Here is a 25470-nt window from a genome sequence, read left to right as displayed (position 1 = left end):
TCGGCCAGAGTGCTCGATACCTTTGTTTACATATATCATCCCCTGAAGTACCCAACGAATAACTTCCACTTGCACATCTCCTCAATAAAATGTCTATTTTAATTTTATACATTGGCGTGGAGGTTGGAAACGGAGTATGTGTTGAGAGACTAGAGATGGCGAGGTGCCGCATTCTTCTCGACCACACTCGCCGCGTCATTCACTTGAAACCAACATGGCAGGTTTCTATGATGATCAGTATTCCCGGTAAGATTGAATATTCCAGTGCGTGTTAAATCAGAGAGCTACTTATTACCCTCGAAGCGTGATCAGTCCCGTCGCTAAGCACCCGGGGCACCTGAAAGCCTATTTACCCGGTAGGGTTCCATTGTAAAAAAGAGTGAAAAGTTGAAGAGTTCGCAGAGTGGCGTGTGGTCGGCTGTGGGCGCATATCGTTCTCAGTGATTCCTCTTGGCCTCCAGAAGTCTGCGGCTCATTTACCCGGCTGTGAGAGGCTGTACCCCGGCTCCCAGGTGGCGTGGCGTCTCCTCTACTGGCCAGCACCAGCGTTAGTGCTCACGGAGTCACCACAATGGCTGACAATGACATGTAAGGTCGGTGTGTTTTCGTCTCTCTAAACCCTCCAGATTGACACAAATATTTGCTCGAGTATTTGAACCGTTTGTCCTGTTTCTTGTGGCTTTGATGGCGGTGTGTTTGTGGTTATTTTGACGAGGGCGAGGGGCTGGACATAGCATTGTGTGGGATATATGTGTAGTTGAGAGCAGGTGAGGTGAAGGGGGAGGCGAGGCAGGCTCCCCTCCCCCGGGGCCAAGACGCTCTTATCACTAGATATCTCAAAATTCGTTTATTAGCTCGAAGATTTTCATTCAGACTTGCCTAACTAGCTTTTGGGCTGCTTTTACGTCGTATGTGTACAAACTGTTTGAAATATATGGACAACAATTGCTCTTTTTAAGAAAAATGTTAGCCAATTTTAGGGGTAACTTAGTATTTTTGGGAGGGAACATTCCTGGTCAGGGTTACTACTTTAATTATTGGAGATTTTAAGAAGAACTTTGATAAGAGATCTTTAACATGACTTATTTCAGGGTCTCTATATATTAAGACAGTAAATGTGGGTTAAAAAAATGTTATATACTGACAAATACAGTTGACAAAATGACACTGCTGTACACACACTTCAAAATTTTATGGGTGTGCTAACCTTTTAAGACTTGTGTTTTATAGGTCTTGGGGTGTCAGTTTTGGGTGATAAATACTTTATCTAAAATTATGACCCCTTGTCTAACATACTAATGTCTTTATTCATGTATTACCCATTTTTACCTATGCAGTGATTTCTTGGAAATTAATTTGAGAATCAACTACATAATGAATTGACCAAGCCTAAAGGTTGTGTGTGTTGGATAGAGACAACTGGGACCCATACATAATATGGATACATTATAAAATTGGGTTCTGTAGGCAGATATGTACCAGCACCACAATGCTAGTTATGTGACTATCCAGTTCTTTTCCAGTGTTATCCAAATAGCACAACAGTCCATAGGGAGTATGGTCAAATATTACAGATATTTAAATAAGGCTCATTTTCTAGTTGTTAAAGCTGTATATATATTGTTACATTAGGTTGTGTTAGTTCGGGTTTGGTAGATTTTAAAATTGTTGATAAACTGTCGTAGGTATGAAGTGACTAATGTCTCCCTAGACCTGTATCTAACAAATCCACAATTCTTAGACTAGGTAGCATTTCATTATTCAGACAATTCTTTCATTTCTCTTGAATAAATAAATTTATTCTGAATATGGTCTATGTACTAGACAAAGATATGGAGTACATCATGCAAACACCATAGGCCTGTTAACATTCTGGAAAACAAAATATTCCATTAAGTAAAATTGTGTACACATTAACTAAATGGAAAGCTTTATTCTTAGTCTTGAGTTATTCCATTATACTCGGCCATCTTGAAGGTACTGTAAATGCTCGTTATGTAACTTAACAAGTCGAGTCTTCAACATCATTTCTATTGTTTTTAAAAATGCAGAATCAGACTGCTCATCTCATATCATATCCAAATTTACTCATACTCTAATAACATTAATCCTTACTCTCCTGTGTCCTTAGAAAAATTGTTCTTTTTAACATTTTTAATGTTCTGACCCATCAGCACATTCATAATCGTAAATCCTCCCGGCATTTCAGGGTCCCACTCTGTGACACCTAAAAAAAATTTATATTCGCCAATTTTTTTTTCATTTTGGGTTATTACTATAAATTTGGCGTCAAAATGTCTGATGAATTTGCTGGAATGTAGATGCAATATGATAATAGGTTTTTCATAACTTTGCGAAATATGCAAATTTTATGAACATCTAAACCTTTCTAATATATTTCTCAACATTTCTCATTTATTTTACAAAATTAAAATAAAACATATGGAAATGTGGACACATTATTGGTGTGTGTGTTACTGTGGAAAGAAATTAAAACATAACTGTCATGCCTTTCCAATAGGTAATTTGCAAAGAATAGTGAAAATTCTCAAAAGCAGAGCAATCATCATCTTGAGTAATTGATAGTTGGCCGAAGGGATCTGGATAGTTCCCACATACTTTGGGTGGGCCCAAGAACACATTCTCCGATAAAAAAATGATATCCTAGAATTTTGAGATGAGTGGTGCATTTTAGCGTCATCCCCAACATTTACTGAGTATGGATGATGAGTTTTAGCATCATCAGAATGTTATAATTTATAATAATAAACTGCTCAATATTCACTACTGCTTTCATCATGAAAGTTACTCAGAATATGAAAGTTGTTGCCGAGGTGAATAAAATGGTTCTATAGGTACAGTATTTACCGTAATAAAATTTTGAATTCTACCCAAGTCTAGTCTATTTTCCAAGAAAGTTAGGAGATAAAAGCTGTTTGTAGATAGTTTTAGTATAATTTTTAAATAAGGTATATATTGTAGTTACAATATTTTCATGGCATATAAAATTATTAAACGGGTTTCTCCTGGGAACAGTTATCGTGGGAGTGGAGGTGGTGGTGGTGGAGGACGTTACAATGATAGCGGTCGAGGATATGGAGGAAGCCGACCCCGGAAACCTCTCCCAACTGAGCCCCCCTACACGGCCTTTGTCGGGAACCTCCCACCCGGCATTGTCCAAGGGGATATCGACCACATATTTAAAGATCAAAGAGTAAGCAAAATAAATAAATATATATATATATATATATATATATTTATATTTATGATTAACCTGAATGTTAATACTGTATCTAATAGAGTACTGTGTTGTTTTATCATTGATTTGAAGATCCACTGGATCTTTTTGTGAATTATATGTAATGTTTAATCCTCATACTGTATTTTCTTTGAAACACACAGTTAAATTCCCTGATATAATCAGGTAGCCTATCCCTGGTAGGAGGAACACTATCTTGGTATGTTATTTCTCATTTGTTTGCAACAGGTTTTTATTTAATATTTTAAAACCCTCATTGTCTCAAATTGAAGCTTAAAAGTTGAGCAAAAAGAGAGTAACTTAATGAAATTGGATAATGTGGCCCTTGGGCATAGAAATAATTTTTCTGGGGAAAGCCTGTCATTCTGAAGTGGTTACACACTGGTATTGTAATCCTTGAGAATTGGTTCAGGCCACATTAGACATACAGTACTGACTTCCTGAGAACCTGGCTCCACGCGGTCTACCCATAACTGAGGAAACCTGCCAGAAAGGTTAGGGAAAACAAAATACTCCACTGGTCGTAAGAAATAAATGAGCATTGAGGTAAACGAGGCAGCTGATAGTTGCTGCAGGTGATCAACCTTAACCCTAATTATCACCAATTTGCCAACAGATGGCATCCCAGATCACCCAAGGTAATTGACCCATCATCCACCTTACTCTTTCTCCTGGTATTCACGCACACACACACGAGAGTTCTTACATTCTTGTACAACCACTAGCATGCATAGCATTTCAGGCAAGTCCTTAATCCTAATATTCCTTGGAATACGACATTCAAAATTGTTTAACAATCATGTACCCATTTTATTGTTGGGTAAACAGAGGCTACAGTTGAGGATTGATGCCCAGTAAATCCTTCCCTGGCCAGTATATGTACCCAGAGCAAAGCGCTCGCGAAACGCCAGGCGAGTGTCTTACACTACACCGCGGGGACTGTTGCCTGCTATTATGTTATAAGACTTAATTATATTGAACAGTTTATTTTTAGATTTTAACATATTAAAAGTTTTACTTTTACTCTGCTATTTAGATAAAGATTTGATGTGAAATAAAGTTCATAGAGCAGTGTTTCTCAACCTTTGCTCTTGATACTAATTAAGTGAGAAAATTAAACACAAAAACTACTCAAAAATACATTTTGCACATGATAAGAATTAGTTTACTTATTACTCATTCTTCTGATACCCCTGGTTACCATGGGGTTTCGTGTAACCCCGGTTGAGAAATGCTGCCATAGAGATACAGTTAAGGGAAGAAAAATTAACCAAACCATTACCATTTATCCCCCCCCCCTTTCCCGTACATTCACAACTTCCCTCGTATTCCCACAACTCCCCGTGTACTCCCATGCCCCCCCCTCCCCCCCATAGTACTACACCCCTATACTCCACCACTCATACACCTACACCCCTTTGTTCTCCCCCCCCCTTTACTCCCCCCCTCTCTACTCCTACACCCCACTCCATTCTCCTCCCACACTTCTGAATCCTTCAAAAACCTTGTATATCACGTGTGTAAGGCCAATCCTGGAGTATGCGGCCCCAGCATGGAGCCCGTACCTTGTCAAGCACAAGACGAAGCTGAAATAAATTCAGAGGTATGCCACTAGGCTAGTCCCAAAACTAAGAGGCATGAGTTATTAAGAGAGATTGTGTGAATTGCACCTCACGTCACTGGAAGACACACGAGTTCGGGGAGACATGATCTCTACATAGAAAAATTCTCAATTTAATTGACAGGATAGACAAGGATGGATCATTTATCATGTGTGATACACACACAAGGGGACATAAGTAGAAGCTGAGTACCCAAATGAGTCACAGAAACATTAGAAAGAACTTCAGTGTCAGAGTAGTTAGTAAATGGAATGCACTAGGAAGTGATGTGGTGGAGGCTGACTCCATACACAGTTTTAAATGTAGATATGATAGAGCTTGAACAGCTTGGGAATCTGTACATTAGTAGATTGACAGTTGAGAAGTGGGACCAAAGAGCCAAAGCACAATCCATGCAAGCAAAACTAGGTGAGTATACCCCCTACAGCTGCTACAGGCTGCTTCCTGGGGGAGTGTAACAAAAAGGAGGCCTGGTCGAGGACCGGGCCGCGGGGACACTATAAGCCCCATCTCGGGATAGCCTCGCTCCCACAGGCACCATCCCACCCTACCATACACTGCTCATAAGCACACCAACATCCTCCAACTCTCATTACCACTGCTACACCTACACCACTGTCAAAGCCTCCTAAATACTACTACTCCTCCTACATGCCCACGTTTTAATATAGGCCTATATTCACAGAAAGGGGGGGGGGGTAGGCAGTTTTGCATTTTAGAATATTTGTTGCATATAATGTGAGCTATGTTTAGCATGGGAGCCAGAGATTTCTCACTTGATCTTCTACAGTTAAAATATATCAAGTTTTTAACATAGTACAAAGACTCTTTTTAATGTATAATATTTTTCCAGGTTCGCTCGGTTAGATTGGTGCACGACAATGACTCTGGGAAATTTAAAGGTTTTTGCTATGTGGAATTTGAAGATGTTCAAAGTTTAGAAGATTCACTGTCATTCGATGGAGCATTATTTATTGACAAAAACATTAGAGTGGATATCGCTGGTAAGTAATTTATCATTCATCTGTACATCCTGGCCCCCCTGTTAAAGTTAAGGTAGTGCATATTTTTGTTATCTTGTTAATTGTTACATTAACCCTTAAACTGCAGGGCATTTTTTTTTCCCCAAATGAGTGCATGGTTTGAGGTGCAAAGTATTATTAATATATTTTACTGTGTGTTGAGAAGCATAGGGAGAGTTATTTTTTAAAGTGTTGTCCCTGCCATTAAAATAGGGCTCTAAAGCTCAATTAAATAATACAAATCTAATTTTTTAATATAAAGAGTGTGCATATCTTACAAAAACATAAATAGCAAAAGTTTTCAGTATGTTAGCCAGACTTATTGTTTCATAAATATTGATTAAATATTATAGTGATTTTTAATGTGTTGCTGCCCAAAAGTTATGTTTATTAAGACTTTAAAATCCCAGCGTGTTTGTAAACTGGCCAGCTTGTGTAGTCACTAGATGAGCTCTGTCTTTAGAAAAAGGACGAGCTGAAATACAGTACTGTAAAGCTTTGTTAATCAGAGCTTGCAGCTATCCTCTCGGAGTATAATGGAATAAATCTTAGTTATTGATTACATTAATACATTATTGTCTCTTTCTGATTACATTATTGTTAATGAGTGGATTTATAAGTAATTATATGAAATTAATATTTCTGCCAGTTTAGTGATTAAGTAAGCAACAGCACAATTAGTTGCAAGATAAGACACGTAGGTTGAAGTGAGCACAAAGTGCTGACTATGCTGTCGAGAAATTCTTTTCAGTTGCGGTTAGCCTCTTTTGGGAGGGAAATGGTGTGCATGTTATGCCCTTCTCATCCCCAACAAGATGCTTATAAGACATTTAATCCTGAAAAGTTTTTATTTAGATGTTATTTTTTTTCAGCATACAATATTGAATTTCTATTTTTTAAAGAATGCATTGGCATAATGCTCTGAGTTGCTTACAGTTGTAGGTAACATTTAAATGTGTGTGTGTTTATTTTGAAGAGTCTCGGCGTGGAGAGCGAGGAGGAGGATTTGATCGGGGTCGTGGCAGGGGACGAGGCGGTGGACGAGGTGGGGACATGAATGATTTCCGAGGAAGACGAGATGCTTCAGATGACTTTGGTGGTAAGTCCGTGTGTGTTAGTTAATGAAAGTGATATGGTGAGTTGTTAAAAAACATTGTATTTTGGGATTTATATATAGGCTTGATTATATCATGTTGCAAAAGGGTTTTACTCGTTTGTGCCATAAGAGTATGGTTATGATGCACAAAGTGTTGGATTATGTATATGGTGTAACACTTGAAATTTCATTTTATCTGATAATGCTTCATTTTATGCAGTGGTGACTTTAATCTTCATGATTAAGAAAGGCAGAAAGTCTGTGATTACACAGGTAAAACACAAGTCTTAGGAAGAGATAGGGAGTGTCACAACCCACTCCATCAGTCTCTCCAACACTATCATCTCACAAGCCATTGCATCACAGAGCCTCATCTGACAACCCATTCCATCACAGTATCTCACTTCACAACCCATTCTGATAAATTGTTATGTAGTGTATTGTAATTATGTGTGTGGAGAAGAATACTTTCATAATTCAATATTGCAAGATAAGTTAGGTTTCAATATAGCAAAAAAAGATAGATTAGAATTATCAACAGATGAATTTATTTAATTACAACATTTTAATGTATTATGTTTCTTTAAATCAGGTCGTTTTAATAGAAGGGAAGATGACCGAGGTGGAAGAGGAGGTGGAGGTCGTGCAGGTTTTCCTGCAGGTACAGGTGGTAGGTATGGTGGATTTGAAGAGCGTGGTGGTGGCGAGCGAGGAGGGGGTGATCGAGGAAGCTTCGGTGGAAGAAGTCGTGGAGGGCCACCCGGACCACCTAGTGGGGATCGCCCTGGACGAGGCGGTGCTGCTGCCCCCGGTGAAGGCGGCTATATGAGACGTGACCGCCGAGACAGTGATCGCTCTCGTAACTTTGATGACTTCAAGGAACCAGATCCCGGTAAATTTAATCTTATTTATAACATTATTTATAGATGTTTAACATCTAGTACTCATTATTTTATTATTTATTTAGTTTTACCCAGGCCCAGACATTTATTTATTTTCTTGACATTTATTGTAATAAATGTCAAAATGCAAACTATGTAAGCGTTGATCTCAAAATAACTCCTATTTCACAAAGTACTGGTAAAATTTCTATACAGGCTTTGTAAGTACCGTATAATCCTTTATTAAAAAAGCGTATTCGAGTGAATTTCAGCTGAGTGGAAAATCAGATGCGATGAAAGAATTCCAATCCAATAGGTAATTGGTGCAATGGAAATGGGGTCCAGATAACCAAGGAAACGCCCACTCGACCAGAATGCAGTGTTCTGAACTCACAAATCAATCTAATAAATTTTTATATTAAACAAGGCTTTTCCCAAGTTATTTAGATAAAATATGCACAAGCAGGTGTGCTCTCATTTTCACTAATGAAAATAATATTAACTGAAGCACAAAAATAAGCAAAATTACTTCAATTGGGTATAAAGGAACATGTCTAGAACAAATTATTCTGTCCAAGTGGTTTTCCACTATTGTCTCGACACTTCAAGAGGGCTAGGTGCTACGTATTACAAATGCCGAAAAAACAATTAAATAAAGCACAGTTGGCCGAGAGTGATCGTTGGGATGTTGCTTCTCACTGCATTGGATAGGGAGATACTTGGCCTTTAGTAGGGAGGGGGTAAGGAAGATGCATTTTCCTTACCATCTGAATGTACTCATGCTATACTTATGGTAAAGAGACGGTCCTGCTGTTGTGCATGATTGGTTGCCATATATATTCCTATACCACAATAACATCTCTGAAGTTGTGAGTAATACATTGCTGTTTGTATGCCAAAACATCCCTGCACTTATTTGAATGTTTTAGAGCATTCACTGCAGAAATGAAATTTAATAGGCAGTGTTAGATTTCTACTGCTAATGTTATATTTATTTGTAGAGGCTAATAATACCCCCCTGAAACTACCATTTACTGTATAGTCGAAGATAATTATTTTTGTTTCTGGTTACGTTGCACAAATTAAGAGGCACTCTTCACAAACTATGTAAATGTGGCTGGCGGATGGTGGAGGAGTAGGGCAGTGTATGTAGCAGTGGGCTCCACTACACCTTGAGTATTACCTAACACGACGACATACCTGTACACATGTAGAGTTCAAAGGATTTATTTAGGGTGAATTGTGCTTGTGTATCTTGTTGTATAGCTGCATCTGTATGCTTATCTACAGATAGATAAGCATGCACACACGCTTGTACCAGTACACAGTTCAGGAAATAAAAAGTGCCTAATAAACTTAAGTGAATTCTGTCGACGGAAATCAAAATAGCAGGAAAAAGGGTTTAGAAAGAACATAGCATGCAAGATCTTGAAGAGAGAACGTATGAAAAATGTTGGAAGATGATTTGTACCCAAGTACTGTACGGGTATGAACAGGGATGAAACGAGTAACCAAAATTAGATAAAAGAAAAGAATGGGTATCTTCCTTATTCATCAAAAGGCCTTTAACACTCCCACAGAAAAGGCCAGTATAAAAGATGGAGAAAGAAGCTAGTATAAGGGGAAACTGGTCTGGACTGTGTACAAAATATCCAAATGGGATTGAAAATAGTAATTGTGAGAGATACAGAGCCTGGATGGAGTGAGGTGGCAAATGGAGTTTTACAAGGATCTGTATTTGGCCTATTGTTTGTGATCTATATCTGCCCAAGAAACTATATTCATTCATATTACTATTTACAGACAATAGTAAGCTCATAAGAATGTACTCATGCTATTAACTTCAAAATGCAGCAAGAGGGCCTAGTTTGGCAGAAAGAGTGGTCAGACAATTGTATTTTAGAGTTCAGACCAAGTAAGTTGAGCAAAGTTATGAGAATGGGGATGGCAGAAAGAAGACTAGAACAGCAATACAGAGAGAACTGGTGACCACAGGTAGGGCTAGTGACCGTGTGCTTGGCGTCACTTCTTGGCCTCCTATTCAACATACAAAATCTAACAGACATAAGAACTTCTATTTGTAACTTAAAGAATCCTTCAGAACATTAAATATAACAAAGTCAGGAAAAAAAAAATATTGAAAATAGCTGCAAGATTAAGGTTTGAATGGGATTTCATTAGAATAAGATTTAACATGTAGGCAGTGCTGCTGCTAACAGCTGACAATACTGCTGTGCGCAAGAATTTCTTCTTGGATTGTTAATGTGTTTCCTGATCACGGGGAAAAGTGATAAAAAAAATCGTAGGTGACGTATTTTGGCCGCAATAGGACGAGGAAGTCTGGCAAGATTCAGGCGCTGACAAAGTACGCGTCCGGGGCGTTCTCTTCCACCCGAGCTGTTAGTTGGGAGTTGCCACAAAGATAGTGCTCTAATTTATTAATGTCTCCGATTGAATTGTAACGTTTTGAGTTTAAAAACTCCAAAGTTTTGTACGTCCTTGATCCGCATCACTAAAGCTTTTACCACTCCTACGGTTCTGAAATGCCTTTTCCTTGAGCACTTTTCTTCCCACTCCCATTCTATTTCCATCTTCACCGATGGGTCTAAGTCTGCGGACGGTGTGAGCTACTCTGTTTTTCCTGACTGCACTTATATGTGTCGCCTCCCTTCGGAGGCTAGCGTCTTCACAGCAGAACTTTATGCTATTCTTTATGCTCTCCATCTCTTGCTTTCTCATTCTCATTCCTCCTTTGTGGTTGTAGTTGACTCTCGTAGTGCCCTCATGGCTCTAGGGTCCTTTAATACTGTTCATCCGGTGATAATAGAGATTCAACATTGAAGGCTAGCGTCTTCACAGCAGAACTTTATGCTATTCTTTATGTTCTCCATCTCTTGCTTTCTCATTCTCATTCCTCCTTTGTGGTTGTAGTTGACTCTCGTAGTGCCCTCATGGCTCTAGGGTCCTTTAATACTGTTCATCCGGTGATCATAGAGATTCAACATTGGCTGTTTCTTATTTCTAGTAAATTTAAATCAGTAGAGTTTTGCTGGGTTTCCAGCCATATTGGTGTTTCTTTAAATGAGCGTGCGGATGTTGCCGCTAGGGAAGCTAGCTGTTCTTGTCCCGTAACAAGCTGCATACTCTCAAACGTAGTGTGTCCCCGTGGCCTTCGTCCTACCACCGTAACTGGCAGTGGGAAACTGCTTTAGCAAGGCTGCGGATTGGCCATACTCGCTTAACCCACAGTCACTTAATGGAGCGCCGTCCTGCTCCTTATTGTCCAAATTGTGTTGTCCCTCTTACAGTTGTGCATATCCTTGTTGAATGTCCTGACTTCCAGGGTGAGCGTGTCTTGCTTTCCGACCGTCCCTCGCGGTCTCTTGTACCTCGATAGAATTTGTGGTGAATCGGATACTTTTGATATCATTCGCCTTATGCGTTTCTGTTCTCGTATTGGCATTCTTGGTGATATTTAGCGCCCTCTGATTATTTCGCTCCTTGATGGTGCTATATAGTCTTCCCGGTTTGGTGCCTTTTTTTTTATAATTACCTTACCTTTGAAATATACTAATTTTATAAGAAAATTCGACGTAAATAAGTAGCAAGTGGTCACGGATAAGCTCGTATATGTCAGCGTCGTGATTGGCTACAGCTGTAAGATGAAAAATGTTACCTTCTCTGATTGGCCAAACTAAAAGCCTAGTGACATCTAGCGAGACCTAAGTGAACTACTTAAAAATCTTTGTAAGAATACTTTTCTGAATCGCCCTTCGGCTCATTCTTAGCCGGTACTTAGGAACCTTCGTAGCACACATACTTATGAAGAAATACATGGAGCTTCGTGAGCAGGTAAAAGGGTGGAAAAGCAAGATAGGAATTGGTAGAGTCCCAGAAGAATTGGTGCTAGAACACTTGCTGTTCCTAGTACTGTACTATATACAGTACATAAATGATGCCGTTGATGAGTTGCTCTTGTGTTTGTTGATGAAACAAAGTTGATGAGAATCAGGATGAGTGAGGACGAATACTAGAGGCTCTGTGGAAACTTAGATAAGTTACAGGCATGGTAGGAGTTGGTCGGCCGAGCGAACAGCAGGCTGGACTTGTGATCCTGTGGTCTCGGGTTCGATCCCGGACGCCGGCGAGAAACAATGGGCAGAGTTTTTCACCCTATGCCCCTGTTACCTAGCAGTAAAATAGGTACCTGGGTGTTAGTCAGCTGTCACGGGCTGCTTCCTGGGGGTGGAGGCCTGGTCGAGGACCGGGCCGCGGGGACACTAAAAAGCCCCGAAATCATCTCAAGATAACCTCAAGAAGAATCTAGGTCCTGGTCACTAAATCCTGTAAATGAATAATTTTCCACACATATCTGACACAAAAATATTAAAGACATCAAACTGAAAGAGAGGATTAGCATATTTAGCAGCTAGATACACAAAGGGCATAATCTGAGAAGGAAAATGGCAGGAAAAGGGATTTAGAAATGACACTGCATGCAAGATATGAGGAATGTATGAAAAATGTGGGAGGAGGATTCGTACCAGAGTACTGTACAATTGATATAACATGGATGAAACGAGTCACTGTGGGAGTACTTTTATTTGTGTTTATGTATGTGTGTATGCATGCATGCATGCAAGCAAAGAGGCAAGAATAGTGAAAAAAACATGCTGTTCAGTTATGTGCCAGTATCTATACTGGAGAGAAAAAACAAAAATAATCTGAATGCTTTTCGTGATTAGATTTTCAATGAGTACAGTTGACAGAAAATAGAAGGACGTGGGCTTCTAACCCCCCACAAGTAAGTAGACTAAGAAATGCGTCACAAAGCGTCATATGACAAGGAGTACTGGCAAGTCGAGATACCACCAGTGTAGCTCTTGTCCTGTAACTACACTTATGTAATTATACACGTAGACAGAATTTGCCTTCCAAAGTGGAATTAACAAAATTATGGAGTTGGTTATTAAGTCTCTTTTTTTTGTTTAAGTAATCCTGCAGAAGAGAGGAAGTAAGCCAATTAAAGGAGAAATCAGTTTGATAGGTGATAGGCCCAAGTGAGAGCATTGAGAAGTGGGAGGATATGGAGCAGGAAAGTGGGAGGATATGGAGCAGGAAAGTGGGAGGATATGGAGCAGGAAAGTGGGAGGATATGGAGCAGGAAAGTGGGAGGATATGGAGCAGGAAAGGGAGAGGAGGGGTGGGGGCAGGATGGGGTGAGGAAATATTTTATTTTTGTTAAATATTTATGGTCAGGAAGTTTGATATTTTGATATTCATCATTAATTGCATAATGATGAATTTCTTCTAGGCCAGAGACTGACCTTGCCAAGAATGCATCAAACAGCTATCACTAAATAAATTGTTTATTACTAAAATCCATTTGTTGTATTTATGATGATCTATGTATTGGGAACAAGCTACAGGTATGGGAGTTAAATTCCAAGAAATGTAATGTAATAAGTTTATCAGAGGGTAAACGAGACTGGGAGGACTCATCGTGTCCGTGTCCAAGACATTACAGTTTGTAAGGATATCTGGTTACCTGGTTGATGGGGTTCCGAGAGTTCTTCTACTCCCCAAGCCCGGTCCGAGGCCAAGCTTGACTTGTGAGGTGAGAGTTTGGTCCACTAGGCTGTTGCTTGGAGATGACCGCAGGCCCACATACCCACCACAGCCCGGTTGGTCCGGCACTCCTTGGGAGTGGAGGGCTGGTAAAGCCCCAAGACAAAAATAGGATAAGTTCAAAGATTAGAAAAAAGTCAGAAATGCAATGAAATATTCATAATCATTTTGAGTAGTAATGAAATAGAATTTGCTTGAACCATAAATCGTGGGAGCTGCATAGATTCATAATGGCAAGAGCAAGTATGACAGCGTTTATAATTTTGGAAAGTATGAAAGCACAGTACGGGCCCAGCAACTAATTTTTACTCCATGTAAACACAGGTTAGCACAATTCACCCAAAACAAATCCTTTGAAGTCTACATAGAATTGAAAAGAAAAACTGCATTCATAACAATGTTTTTTTTCTTTTTCATTATCCAGTGGGAGTTTCGTTGTCAGCGGCGTTGCAGTCTCCCCCACCCTCCGGCTCCCCACCACTCTCAGCTGGTCGGTTGTTAGGAAACTACTGACTTGTTACACTTGACAATGAAACGCATAACGTTTTAGGATCAGACTTACTTAATTTTTGCTTTATTATTAGTATTATTGTTAATATTATTATTATTTTAATTTACAGGGATGTAATCTGGCTTGGCCATGCAGGCTGTTCTGTACCATATTGATATATTCTGTCTTGTTCAGGCACCTGATACTAGTAAACATTTTTATTTAGTTATAATGTTCAATACTGCTCAACAAATGAACAATGAATTATATCAGAAGTAGTCTTGAATATCTAAAGAAAGAAACAAGATAAACTACTTGATAATCAAGAATATTGATCTACATAAGCATTGTTCATTGTGCGCAGTACCAAAACAAAAAAAGATACACACACCTCACAGGCATTCTCTTTCACTCGTATTCTCTCTCGCTTTGCGCTCTCTCCCTCTTAGTTATCAAACACAGTTGGAGGAAAACATTTAGTTAGTACTGCCTACAATATGGTCAGTCAAGTAACTGGAAACAAAAATATTTTTCTACTCTTGCATTTCTTTGAAAAATACAAACATTAACTCGTATAGCATATGGAAATAGCAGTTTTTTTAATACTTGCACAGTATACAATTGAATCTACTATTGGATCTGTTGTTGATTTTAGTGTGCTAACGTAGTGGATGTATAGTACATGCAGGCGATGAGTCACAATAACGTGGCTGAAGAATGTTGACCAGATCACACACTAGAAGGTGAAGGGACGACGACGTTTCGGTCCGTCCTGGACCATTCTCAAGTCAAGTTAATTGACTTGAGAATTGTCCAGGACGGACCAAAACGTCGACGTCCCCTCACCTTCTAGTGTGTGGTCTGGTCAACATGTACAGTACATGATTTATGGCTCATCTGTTGGCTGTAAGGACACATTAAATCACTGAAGAAAGTTCAGTATGGCTTTCAAAAATAGAATTACATATTTAGTTGGCAAAACACCAGAGGATAGGAATCAGGAAGAAAGGGATTCCAGTCACTAGACAGTGTCTGGTAGTAATAACAAATTAATAGGATTGTGAAAGCAGAGCCAAATGGTTAGCTATATTTTTACTTAATGATTATGTTTTGGTACATGTTAATTAATGTTTTTATATGTTTTCTCTATGGAGACTTCATCTTTATTCCCGAATAGTACCACAACACCATCAAATAATGTTTCGTGTCATGAACTTGAGATTTTAGATAACTAAATCATTAAGATCAAATGCTCTGTCACCAGACTTGGAGCTTCTATGTTGTCAAGACTAAAGTCATTATTTTAGAAGGAGAAAAGTAACTTATTGATGACGGCATTAACTTACGTTGATAAAGAAACTCGTGACATCATCCCTAGTAAATTTACTTGGACTTGAAATATTTACATGATGTTTATGTATTCAATTATTTTGTAGAATGTCTTTTGCTGTGAAATGAGGGGAGAGGGGGGGGGGTTGCCCGTATGGGAAGGGGAGATTCTTGGTGATCTAGAAATACATTGAATAGTGAAACTTAACGAGTATTGCCTTGTTCGTAGTCCTAGAAGAGATTCTCGGTCTTATATTATTTAAGTTCATACTTTAACCTTGCACTTACCGCTAATTTGGGAAAGCAATTATAGTTTGTGAAATAAACAGCAGAAGTGTACCGTATAATCTTATTTTGATTTCTCCTACTAAAGACTCGTTAAAAATTTATTAAGATTATTATTTCTTTATGGAAAGAGAGAAGGGGGGAGGGACGGGGTATTGAACCATAGATGACTTGTAGGAAATGTTTTTTTCAGATTTAACAATATGCTAATTAAATGAGTAAGATATTGCATCTTGCTCATTTAACTCCAACATGATATAAGCAACATATACCATAAGTTATATGTTGCTCTCCTATTTCTACTAGGCTGATTCCTCCCTACCCATTTAAAGTTGGAAACTGGATTGTGGTGATTTAGTGAGTAAATGCTTAGATGATTTTACAAATGTTGATCTTTTCAGAGGAATTGTCTCAGAGGCCAAGACTGAAGTTATTGCCAAGAACTAAAAAGGACCCTGTAAATCAGATTGCTGAAACATCGCAAACAAGCAGTATATTTGGCGGAGCAAAGCCTCGGGAGGAAAAAGCTAGAGATGACTTACAGGAATAAACATAAATAGTTTCTGTATTCCATGTGTAGCAGGTAAGCAGTCAATGCACCTTGAGCGAGTTTGTGGAAATGGGTCTGTAAACCTAATACATTTGGAACTCGATTTTTTTTCATTTTTTTTCCCCTTTGATCACACATACTGTAGTTGTGAGAGTTTCTGTTTAGTAAATTAGAAGAGAAATTTTGTTACATTTCCACTCTTTAATGTGTGTGCTTGCTTTTATTCAGGTTTTCCCTGAACAAAAGCCGTGCGAGTCGTCCAGGGTAACACAATAGTTCATGCTAGTGTCAACTTTGGAACACTGGTGTCAGGAACATTTGCCAAGTTGTATATTTAGCTGTTACAGAGTTTAAGGAGGTGACTTAAATTTGTACTACTGGATATTAAACTGTCTTAGACACCATTAAGTAAAGAATGAGGACAACCTTTGCATTTGTAGTATAATGCACCTTAGATTAAGGAGGAGAAATCACTTCTTATTCCCATTTCCCTCCTCTCTTCCCTAAAGCACAATGAATAAATATTTATTACGTAATGATAGCTGATATCTACCAAGGAAATTGAAGTAGGAAATTGCACGAGCACCTTCTTCTAATTTCAGTTTAGTTTGTAGTTATCCGATATTATACAGCTTAAATTTTTTCTGGATTAGTGCGCGCGCACACTGCTGAACAAGGAAATGGCTATTTTGTTTGGTAATGTTTATAGCATCTGGTATGACTTGGCGTATCAAGAGTTGCTGCAGTGACGTGAAAAACAACATAAATCAAATTATTTAACATAAGCCACTTAAATGCGGTTTTCTTCTCGTTCTTGACTGTAATTTTTGGTTAAAGGTGTTCAGTTGTATGAAGCTGGCTACGTTTAGTTTCATACCAGTTTGTATCTTGTGTTATAGCAGAAATTGCTCAGTAAATTGGCTGTGAATCCCTAAGAAAACCTTAGTTTCCAAGTAACTAATACAAGAGCACTTGTATCAACTTGAAATGTGTATCATGAAAATGAAACCCCATCCTGAAATTGGTGTAAAATAATAAGTACAATATCACAAGCATGTGTGCAGCCATGTTAATGAATAAATAAATTTAAGAACATAAATCATGTTCTACAGATTAAGTAGATTTGAGTAGACGTCAATGAGTGTGTAACAAAGTGTTGTAAATGTATCCTTGGAGAGCAAGCTGTTTATTGAGGAAATTGTAAAAAAGGTAATTTCTTCTGCATTGATTTTTGTAAATGGTATGAGGAAGCTTGTGTGAAAATCAATGTAACTTACCTTATGAACATTCACAGGGACTAACTACATGTAACTAACCTTATGATCTCTTGAGGATTATACTATGAGCTGCTTGTTTCTTAATAAGCTGCTGCTTATTACAAAACTTGTTTGATTTTAAATAGTAAACAGATTTGCTTACATTAACCATTAGGAAGATGGGAACCATGCCAAATTAATATTTTATATTTTTTTTATGTTTTTTCTGATCACCAAAAACAAACCTACAGTGGAATTTGTGCACGTCTTGAGCCAGATTTTGGTAGATAATACCAGACAGCAGTCATAAATGCTTCTATAATACCCACAAAAAGATCACTTCTCAGTGTTTGTAGCCTATATATGGCCTATTATGACACTGGATGCTTTCATTTGCATGTACAGCTGATAGTTTGTAAGTTGGTATAAGTGGCAGATGCTTGGTGTCAGTCATGTTTCTGACATCAATTTTGTGGTAATTTGAAAACTAATCAGAGTGCCAAGTTACAGTGTATATGCTAGAAGCTCAAACTGACAGCTGGCAGTTGTCAGAGTGAAAAGGCGTTGTTGCTTAAGGGTTTGCTCGACAGTTTGGTAAGTAGTACCTGCATTGGTAAGTCGTGAAAAGCATTATAATTTATGGGTTAATCTATCTCACCAGTGGAGGTATTTAATAAGTAGGCCCGTCATTTCAAGTTGAGATAGACCATTTTCAATGAATTTGGGTCATTATGAATTAGAATATATACATAAATATCTTGGTACCAGGATATGTTTTACCAGGTTAAGTGTTCTTTGAATTTGAAGGAAAAAAGTGTTTTTTAATTGGCAGTCTTTGCTGTCTTAGCCCTTGGTAATTAGGGCCAAGGTGTGCTGTGTTGATCCTTGCTGTCTGTGTAGTTACTCTTAAGTCTTTATCAACTTGAGTAGCATTAATTTATAGATTAATTTAAGCCTCTGGGTATTATGTTTTGTTATAGGGAAGGAAGGGGGGTTATGTGGTCAGAAATCTAGTATCGGTGTCAAAAGTAATGTAATGATTAAATAGAGGAAGGAATTATGCACTTTTGCTCAGCTGCCGCCACCACTCTGGCCCCTCTGTTCTTCCTTCTGCTTTTCAGTTCCTTGTACTGATGTCTCATTATTTTGTTTTTAAATTTGGTACATGTGCCTTGGGGATCATATGATGTTCTGTATAGTTTTGAAATATAGTAACCCTCTGACAGCAGCTTTGGGAACTAGTTACAAATAAACTCCCACATTTGCATTTTTGCTAGGAATGTATATAGATCCAGTTACTTTATTTTCCCAAATATTGTTGTAAAAATAACAAAAGTTATTTATCAGCTTTTCTAAATTTGATATCAAATGCATTATTGTGTATCTGTCTTTCTCCATGTCTGTGATGTCTTGTTTTCCCTGCAACTCTCCTCCAAGATGGGAGCCCATGACACTATATAGGATTTAATGGCTTGAGACAGACATGGTAATGGCCAGCTGCAGCCATCCCTGCTTGTCAATCACAAATGATGCTCGCCCATATAATTTTTGTCTAAACGTTAGATCTGGTCATTATAGGTTGACATACTGTGTATGTCCCTGTAGATTTTTATCAGTGTTTGGTACATTCTCTTGTTTTACATACCACTATGGCTAGCTTAGATTATAAGACCAGCACCTGATTCTCCATCGCTTCTCTTACATGTGACAAGAAGAAAATGACAAACTATGGTGTTGGCGAGAGTGAGGCTTGGTGATCCTGCAAGCAGTGTTGTAAATGATTGCATATACTGTATTGTACTCATAATTAGGGGACTTTACAGTGTGATATAAATCCTATTAAAATGTAAATGTTTAGTTGATTAAAAACTATCAGTGATCTAAAGAGTTGTGTGTGTGTCCATCTTATGGCGGTACATTGAGGGTTTCTACCCCACACGTTTATTTTCATATGCATTAAACGTTACTGTTTGTACATCAAAATTAGATATATACATAAATAAAAAAAGATAAAAAAATTATAGAATAGTGAACTTCACTCTAATGGCCTGAGCTTGATACAGATACCATGCATTACACATTGAATCGACAAGACACGAGCCTGAGGTGCTTACATCAATAGTTTTGTTTGTCATTCCACCGAATTATCAAACATTATTCAGTGCTTTTTCCATTTTGCATACTGTGATGGGTAGCCCATACGATCTTAAACCCAGTCAATAACCACAACCTCATCTGTTGCATTGTGGCGAAAGGAAAGGGCCATCTTTTGAAATCTGTTCAATGTAGATTTAGCTCTAAACAAGACAAAAAAGATGCATACATTAATGAATGTGCAACAAACTATGCTGGAATAAATTTACAATACAGTACAGTACAGTACATAAATGTTGAGTGAAGTAAAGCATGAAACAATTGGCAGCAGTGAGTTCAAGAGTACAAGTACCTGTACAAGTTCTCTACAACTGGCTTACCTGTATCTGCTCATTGGTGAGTTTGTTTTATTATTATTTTGTTGTATTTATAATGACTAAATAAAATGGTACTTAGTTGTTCCCACCCACCACCAATGGGTGCTTAATGTAAGAAGCAAACTTTATTTGTAAACTTACCAGAGAATAGAAATATTCCTATTAGGTTCTCCCATATCCACTGAGCACCCTACCAGTTACTCTTATCTGTTTCTCCAACTTACGCACCAGTCTCTTGTGGGGTACCGTGTCAAAGGCTTTCCAACAGCTCAAGAAAATGCAGTCTGCCCAGCCTTCTCTTTCTTGCTTAATTTTTGTCACTTGATCGTAGAATTCTATTAAACCTGTGAGGCAAGATTTACCATCCCTGACACCATGGTGGTGTGTCAGGAAGTCCCTTTCCAGATGTGCTACTAGTTTTTTTCCTCACAATCTCCATCACCGTGCATGGTATACAAGTTAAACACTGGCCTGTAGTTCAGTGCCTCTTGCCTGTCACCCTTTTTGAATACTGAGACTATATTAGCCATCTTCCATATTTATGGTGGGTCTCCTGTCTCCAGTGACCTACTATACACCATGGAAAGTGGCAAGCAAAGTACTCATGCACTCTTTCAGTACCCCATGGTGAGATTCTGTCCGGACCAACAGTCTTTCTCACCTCTAGATCCAACAGATGCCTTTTAACCTCGTCTGGTAATTTCAAATCCTTCCAGGGCCTCCTGGTTTTCTGGTTACTCCTAGCTCAAGGACTTCACTTCATTTTATTGTGAATACCTCCTGGAATCTTTTTGAGCTTTTCACATACCTCTTTGTGATTCTGTATACCTGTCCTCACCTGTTCTTTCATTGTTGTTTTCCTCCTGATGTGGCTGTGGAGCAGTTTTGGTTCAGTCTTGGCTTTATTTGCTATATCATTTTCATACTGTCTCTCTGCTTCTCTTCTCACATTGACACTCATTCCTGGCTCTCTGGTATATCTGCTTTCTGTTCTGTTATTTTGGAAGTTCCTCCACACCCTTTTGTTCATTTCCTTTGCTTCAATACATGCCCTGTTAAACCATGGATTTTTCTTTTGCTTCTCATTTTTTCTTTTGGGCTGGGATAAACCTGTTTACTGTCTCCTGACACTGTTGGATGACATAGTCCATCATGTCTTGTACGGTCTTAGTTCCGAGTCCCATGGTACTTCTCTTAGGATTTATCACCTCATAGTTTCCCTTTTTATATGCCTGCCCCTTGTTTTCTAGTTCTTTTTGGGGGGAGATTACTCCTAGCTCTACCAGGTACTCAAAGATCAATATACTGTGATCACTCATTCCCAAGGGGGCTTCCAACTTAACTTCCCTTATATCTGATTCATTCAGGGTGAATATCAGATCAAGCATTGCTGGTTTGTCTTCTCTAATTCTTGTTGGTCCCTTGATGTGTTGGCTTAGAAAGTTTCTTGTTGCCACATCCAACAGCTTAGCTCTCCATGTGTCTGGTCCTCCATGTGGGTCTCTGTTCTCTCAATCTGTCTTTCCGTGGTTGAAGTCTCATGATTAGCAGTCTGGATATTAGCAGCTGCAACATCAGGATCTGCGAGTTGGTACAAGAATTCAACCAACTATAAACCACTTATTTTGATGAAAGGAAGCAGTAGAACACTTACATCGCATCAGGCTTGGCTACCCATGTGCATGGGAAATAGGCTTACAGGTTCCAGATGATGAGAGGAAATGTCAGCAGTGTGGAGAAATGCCCGACAGACCACTGGAACATTATTTAACACAGTACACAGTTACAAACCCAATAAGATTTCAACTTAGATTGAATAGAGCAGAAGTTGTTAAGACACATGGGGCAAAATCTAACTAAAGCAACCATACGAGTCATAAATACTCATACACCGCCTAAGTAAAACAAAAACAACACTTAGTGGGCCAGCCAGAGACTTGAGGCCCATGCAGGAATATCCCCGCCAAAATAAAAATAGTAGTCTAGACCTGTTCCTGCTAGCGACAGAAGCTGGTCTCTCCTCTTATATTAATGGTAGCCATGTTGTTTCTATCATATTCCTGTCTGGGTCTTCTGTCATTTGGTGGGGGGGGGGGGGGGGTATATATATGACTACTGTACTACTATAAGTTTTTGTCCCCCAATTGCTATGGTACCTGTTACGTAGTCACTGAAATCTTCACAGCCCTAGATAACCATCTCTTCAAAACTCCAGTCTCTTCTTATCAGCAAAGCTACTCCACCCTCACCTTTTCCTTCCCTTTCTTTCCTAACTACATAGTATTCCTGCAGAAACACTGCATTTGTCATGGTTTTCATTAACTTTGTTTCTGTGAGTGCTATTATGTCTGGGTTTTCATTTGTTTTTTAGACTGTGGTGTCTGCTACGTGGCATCACACAAGTGTGTGTCGTGGTGTCAGCTGTGGTATCTGTTATACAGTACAGTATATAGTAAAGTGTATGGCAGGATGATGATTGGAAAGGAAAAAGGGGGAAAAATTGACTGGCAAGTGGTAAACAAGGTTGAAGAATGTTCGCAGGCTTAGATATTTGCAGTGAGACAGCTTGTGGAGATTGTGCAAGAAATTGTAAGATGTACATTTATTTATGAACTACGAAGTAGTTACGCGAGGAGAACTCTGAAGAATGATGAGCATGTGTGAAATTGGCTTAGTTCTATTAAATGCTTTAAAGTGTATTTGCGTTTGAAATGGAATAAAAGTTAATGGTTAGATATTAATGTGGACATGGTTGAGCCATCAGATGTGTTAACTTGAGACCTCTATAAGAATGTTAAGGTCTCAGAGGAAGCAAGGCATCAAATATGTATTATAATAAATTGATATGCAGGGTATTTGGAAATTGCTAATTATCAAAAGAAAATGCCAAGCCTTTGAAAATCATCTTCAAAGGCTTGGCACTGTGGCACAGGAGTAACAATATATATTAAAAACCGTACTTTTAATAGATTATATTAAGCCTATGTTGATGTTTACTATATGGATTATATTTTATGTTTGCATTATATTGTGCATGTCCTAAAAAATCAAACGGCAATTTTATTCTTTTATTTTACCAGATGGTGTTATGCACAGATGGACCTGCATACTTTTTGGTTGAGGCTTTTTATTCCTGCACTATGTTGTACATATGAGGATGATGGCCTCCTCCCTCCTCAGCCTTGCAACTGTAGGGTAGCCTGGGCCTACCTTCTCCTCATCCTCGTCTACTACTGAAGCAATGGTTTTGGTCAAGCAGCGGCAAAGATTGACATGAATTTTTTAAAGTGAAAATATATTTACTGGCTTTTACTGCAGTGTTAAACTTGAGATTAACATGGAAAAATAATATTAATATACTGTGTGGGTTTGTGTAATGTGACATTGAACTTGCCAGTGATTTGAACCTATTGTGAGTGTGTTAATAGACTACAAAAATTCTTAGGCATTTATCATTTATTGCTTTGAGAGACTTGACACTCCTTTTTGTGTCATGATGAAATGTGTGAAATTAACTTACACATTGAAGTGATCAAACTTTCACACATTACAAGCTCCAGATAGCAGCCCTTGGGAACCCAAGTGTATACAAATCCTTGGTAGCCACCGAGCTTGCTTAAGATTTCCCGCCAACTTGCCCCGTTTTTAACCCCCTGCTATGTACGCAGAATAAGTACCACATGCCACAATGTTGTCCAGCCACATTGGTTGTTAAATGTATTATGCTTCTAGGATAAAATGGCTTACAGCACAGTGGCCTGTAGTACATACAATTAAACTATACTATACTATGACCATATAATGTTGTGAAACTACTCAGACATTTCTTGGTTTTTGCCAAGGCATTTGTTTTAACAATAACTGTGGTCTCTGAACTTATTTTTGATGCTGCAGGTTAAATAAATACATGTAGTATAGATCTGTTGGAACTTTGGCAACTTTTGTTGTTACTCTTGTTCTAATTTTTTACACAAGATCCACAGTTACTTGCATGGAGAAATTGAGAAATTACTTGCTGGCAAGGCATTAGGTTCTTTTTCATGTGTTGCTTTTTTTGTTAGTCCTGTATTTTTATCCGGTGTCCATTCAAGGGAAGTATGTATGTTTGCCATTCAAAGGAAGATTTGTTCTTAATTATTACTGTCTTCGGTGAGTCTGTTCAGATCACAATAAATTTAAGTAATTTCTAAATGGGACTTTAATTAACTCCTTTTTGCACCTATTTAATTACTAGATCCATTAGGAAAGTAATTATCAAAGTGGTAAGTAATTATCAAAAGAAGGCACTATCAAAGTGATAAGTGGTTCCAGGCTGGAAGGATTGTGTAGCACCCACTAAGTAACTGCTATCTTAACTTCTACAGCTTGCTCAAGAGCAAATAATGACTAATGTCTATATGCTGTACAACTATACTGAACATGACTTCATTTAGAAAGACTGAAGCAGGTTGGCAAACAAAACTCACTCGTGTATAATACTTGTCCAACCTATGCTTGAAACAATGCAGATATCCCACCTGTTACCCAGTAATATGTTAGATAAATTAACAACCCTGATCTCACTTCAGTATACCCATGCCTGTTTTGGAATTTTGATGTGTTAAATTTTTACTCATTGTTTCATGTTCTATTGTGTTAATATATTTTGAAACATAATTAATACCATCTTTATAATACCCATTGATCTATTTACATGCTTAAATCATGTCGTTCCTTACTCGTCTCCTTTCTAGAGAATATAAATTAAGCTTTCTTAATTTCTTCACATAAGCTGTTCCTAATTATTGGTATTAACCTTGTCATCCTGTTCTACCCATTCAAGGCATTCATGTCTTTTATAGCAAGGTCACCAAAACAACCGCATAATCTATATGGGGTCTAACAAGGATAAGGGAAAGCTGAAGAACAGATTTTTATATTGCTGATGCCTCTGGATATGAACCCCATTATCTTATTTGCCTTATTTCAAACATTTACTGCATAATAATCATGATTCCAATATTTTGTTGCATTCAGATTTTTGCAATTTCAACATTGCCCAGCAACGTTGAAATTATATACCTGGTAACTATACATAACTAAATTCCAAACTACATATTTCAGCAATAAACTGCATCTACCAATCTGTTGTCCATTCTAAAAGCCTATCTAGATTTTAAAACACTTGAGTTTTCTGGATCCGTTCAACTGATTTTGTTGTTCAAACCCATCTAAGTTACTTTATGTATGAGTGTATGTACGCATTCTGTAATATGTATCTGGTTAAATATCTAGATATGTGATTGAAAGCATATTATGGTTCCAATAATACACTTGTAAAATGGCAAGTAAACTTTTGCCCTAACTAGTGAATATTCAATAGTTATTATTTTATAGTACTGTATTATAAATCGTTGGGATACTCAAATAGTTTTTAATTTCATATTTTACATTTGAGAATAATACACCATATTAACCAAACCTAACATTATCCTTAACCTACCTTGTGTTGATGTTCCGGGGATCAACGGCCCGCTCTCCAACCAGACCTTTTTAACCTAATCATGGCCAGGGAGTAGATAATAGCACTAATTATGAAGTG

At 38.2% G+C, this 25470-nt stretch overlaps 1 protein-coding gene across 4 annotated transcripts; it reads left to right on the top strand.

The window, feature by feature from the left end:
* Nucleotides 1–188: 188 nt before the first annotated feature.
* LOC123745853 (eukaryotic translation initiation factor 4H) lies at nucleotides 189–24080 on the top strand. Of its 4 annotated transcripts, none has more exons than XM_045726932.2 (8): nucleotides 189–588; nucleotides 3037–3214; nucleotides 5735–5885; nucleotides 6880–7002; nucleotides 7592–7891; nucleotides 13933–13998; nucleotides 16014–16195; nucleotides 22970–24080. In XM_045726932.2, the coding sequence occupies exons 1-7, from the start codon at nucleotides 572–574 to the stop codon at nucleotides 16160–16162; spliced, it is 984 nt and encodes a 327-aa protein (XP_045582888.1). In that variant the 5' UTR covers nucleotides 189–571; the 3' UTR covers nucleotides 16163–16195; nucleotides 22970–24080. The 4 variants fall into 4 exon arrangements, with proteins under 4 accessions (XP_045582888.1, XP_069173662.1, XP_069173663.1 ...); XM_069317561.1 differs by lacking the exon at nucleotides 22970–24080 and adding an exon at nucleotides 16391–19303; XM_069317562.1 differs by lacking the exons at nucleotides 13933–13998; nucleotides 22970–24080 and adding an exon at nucleotides 16391–19303.
* Nucleotides 24081–25470: the final 1390 nt, after the last annotated feature.

Source organism: Procambarus clarkii, chromosome 88 (assembly GCF_040958095.1).
Source record: "Procambarus clarkii isolate CNS0578487 chromosome 88, FALCON_Pclarkii_2.0, whole genome shotgun sequence".
Taxonomy (NCBI): domain Eukaryota; kingdom Metazoa; phylum Arthropoda; class Malacostraca; order Decapoda; family Cambaridae; genus Procambarus; species Procambarus clarkii.
Note: the sequence above shows the minus strand (reverse complement) of the source record. Positions and strands in the feature narration are given on the sequence as shown.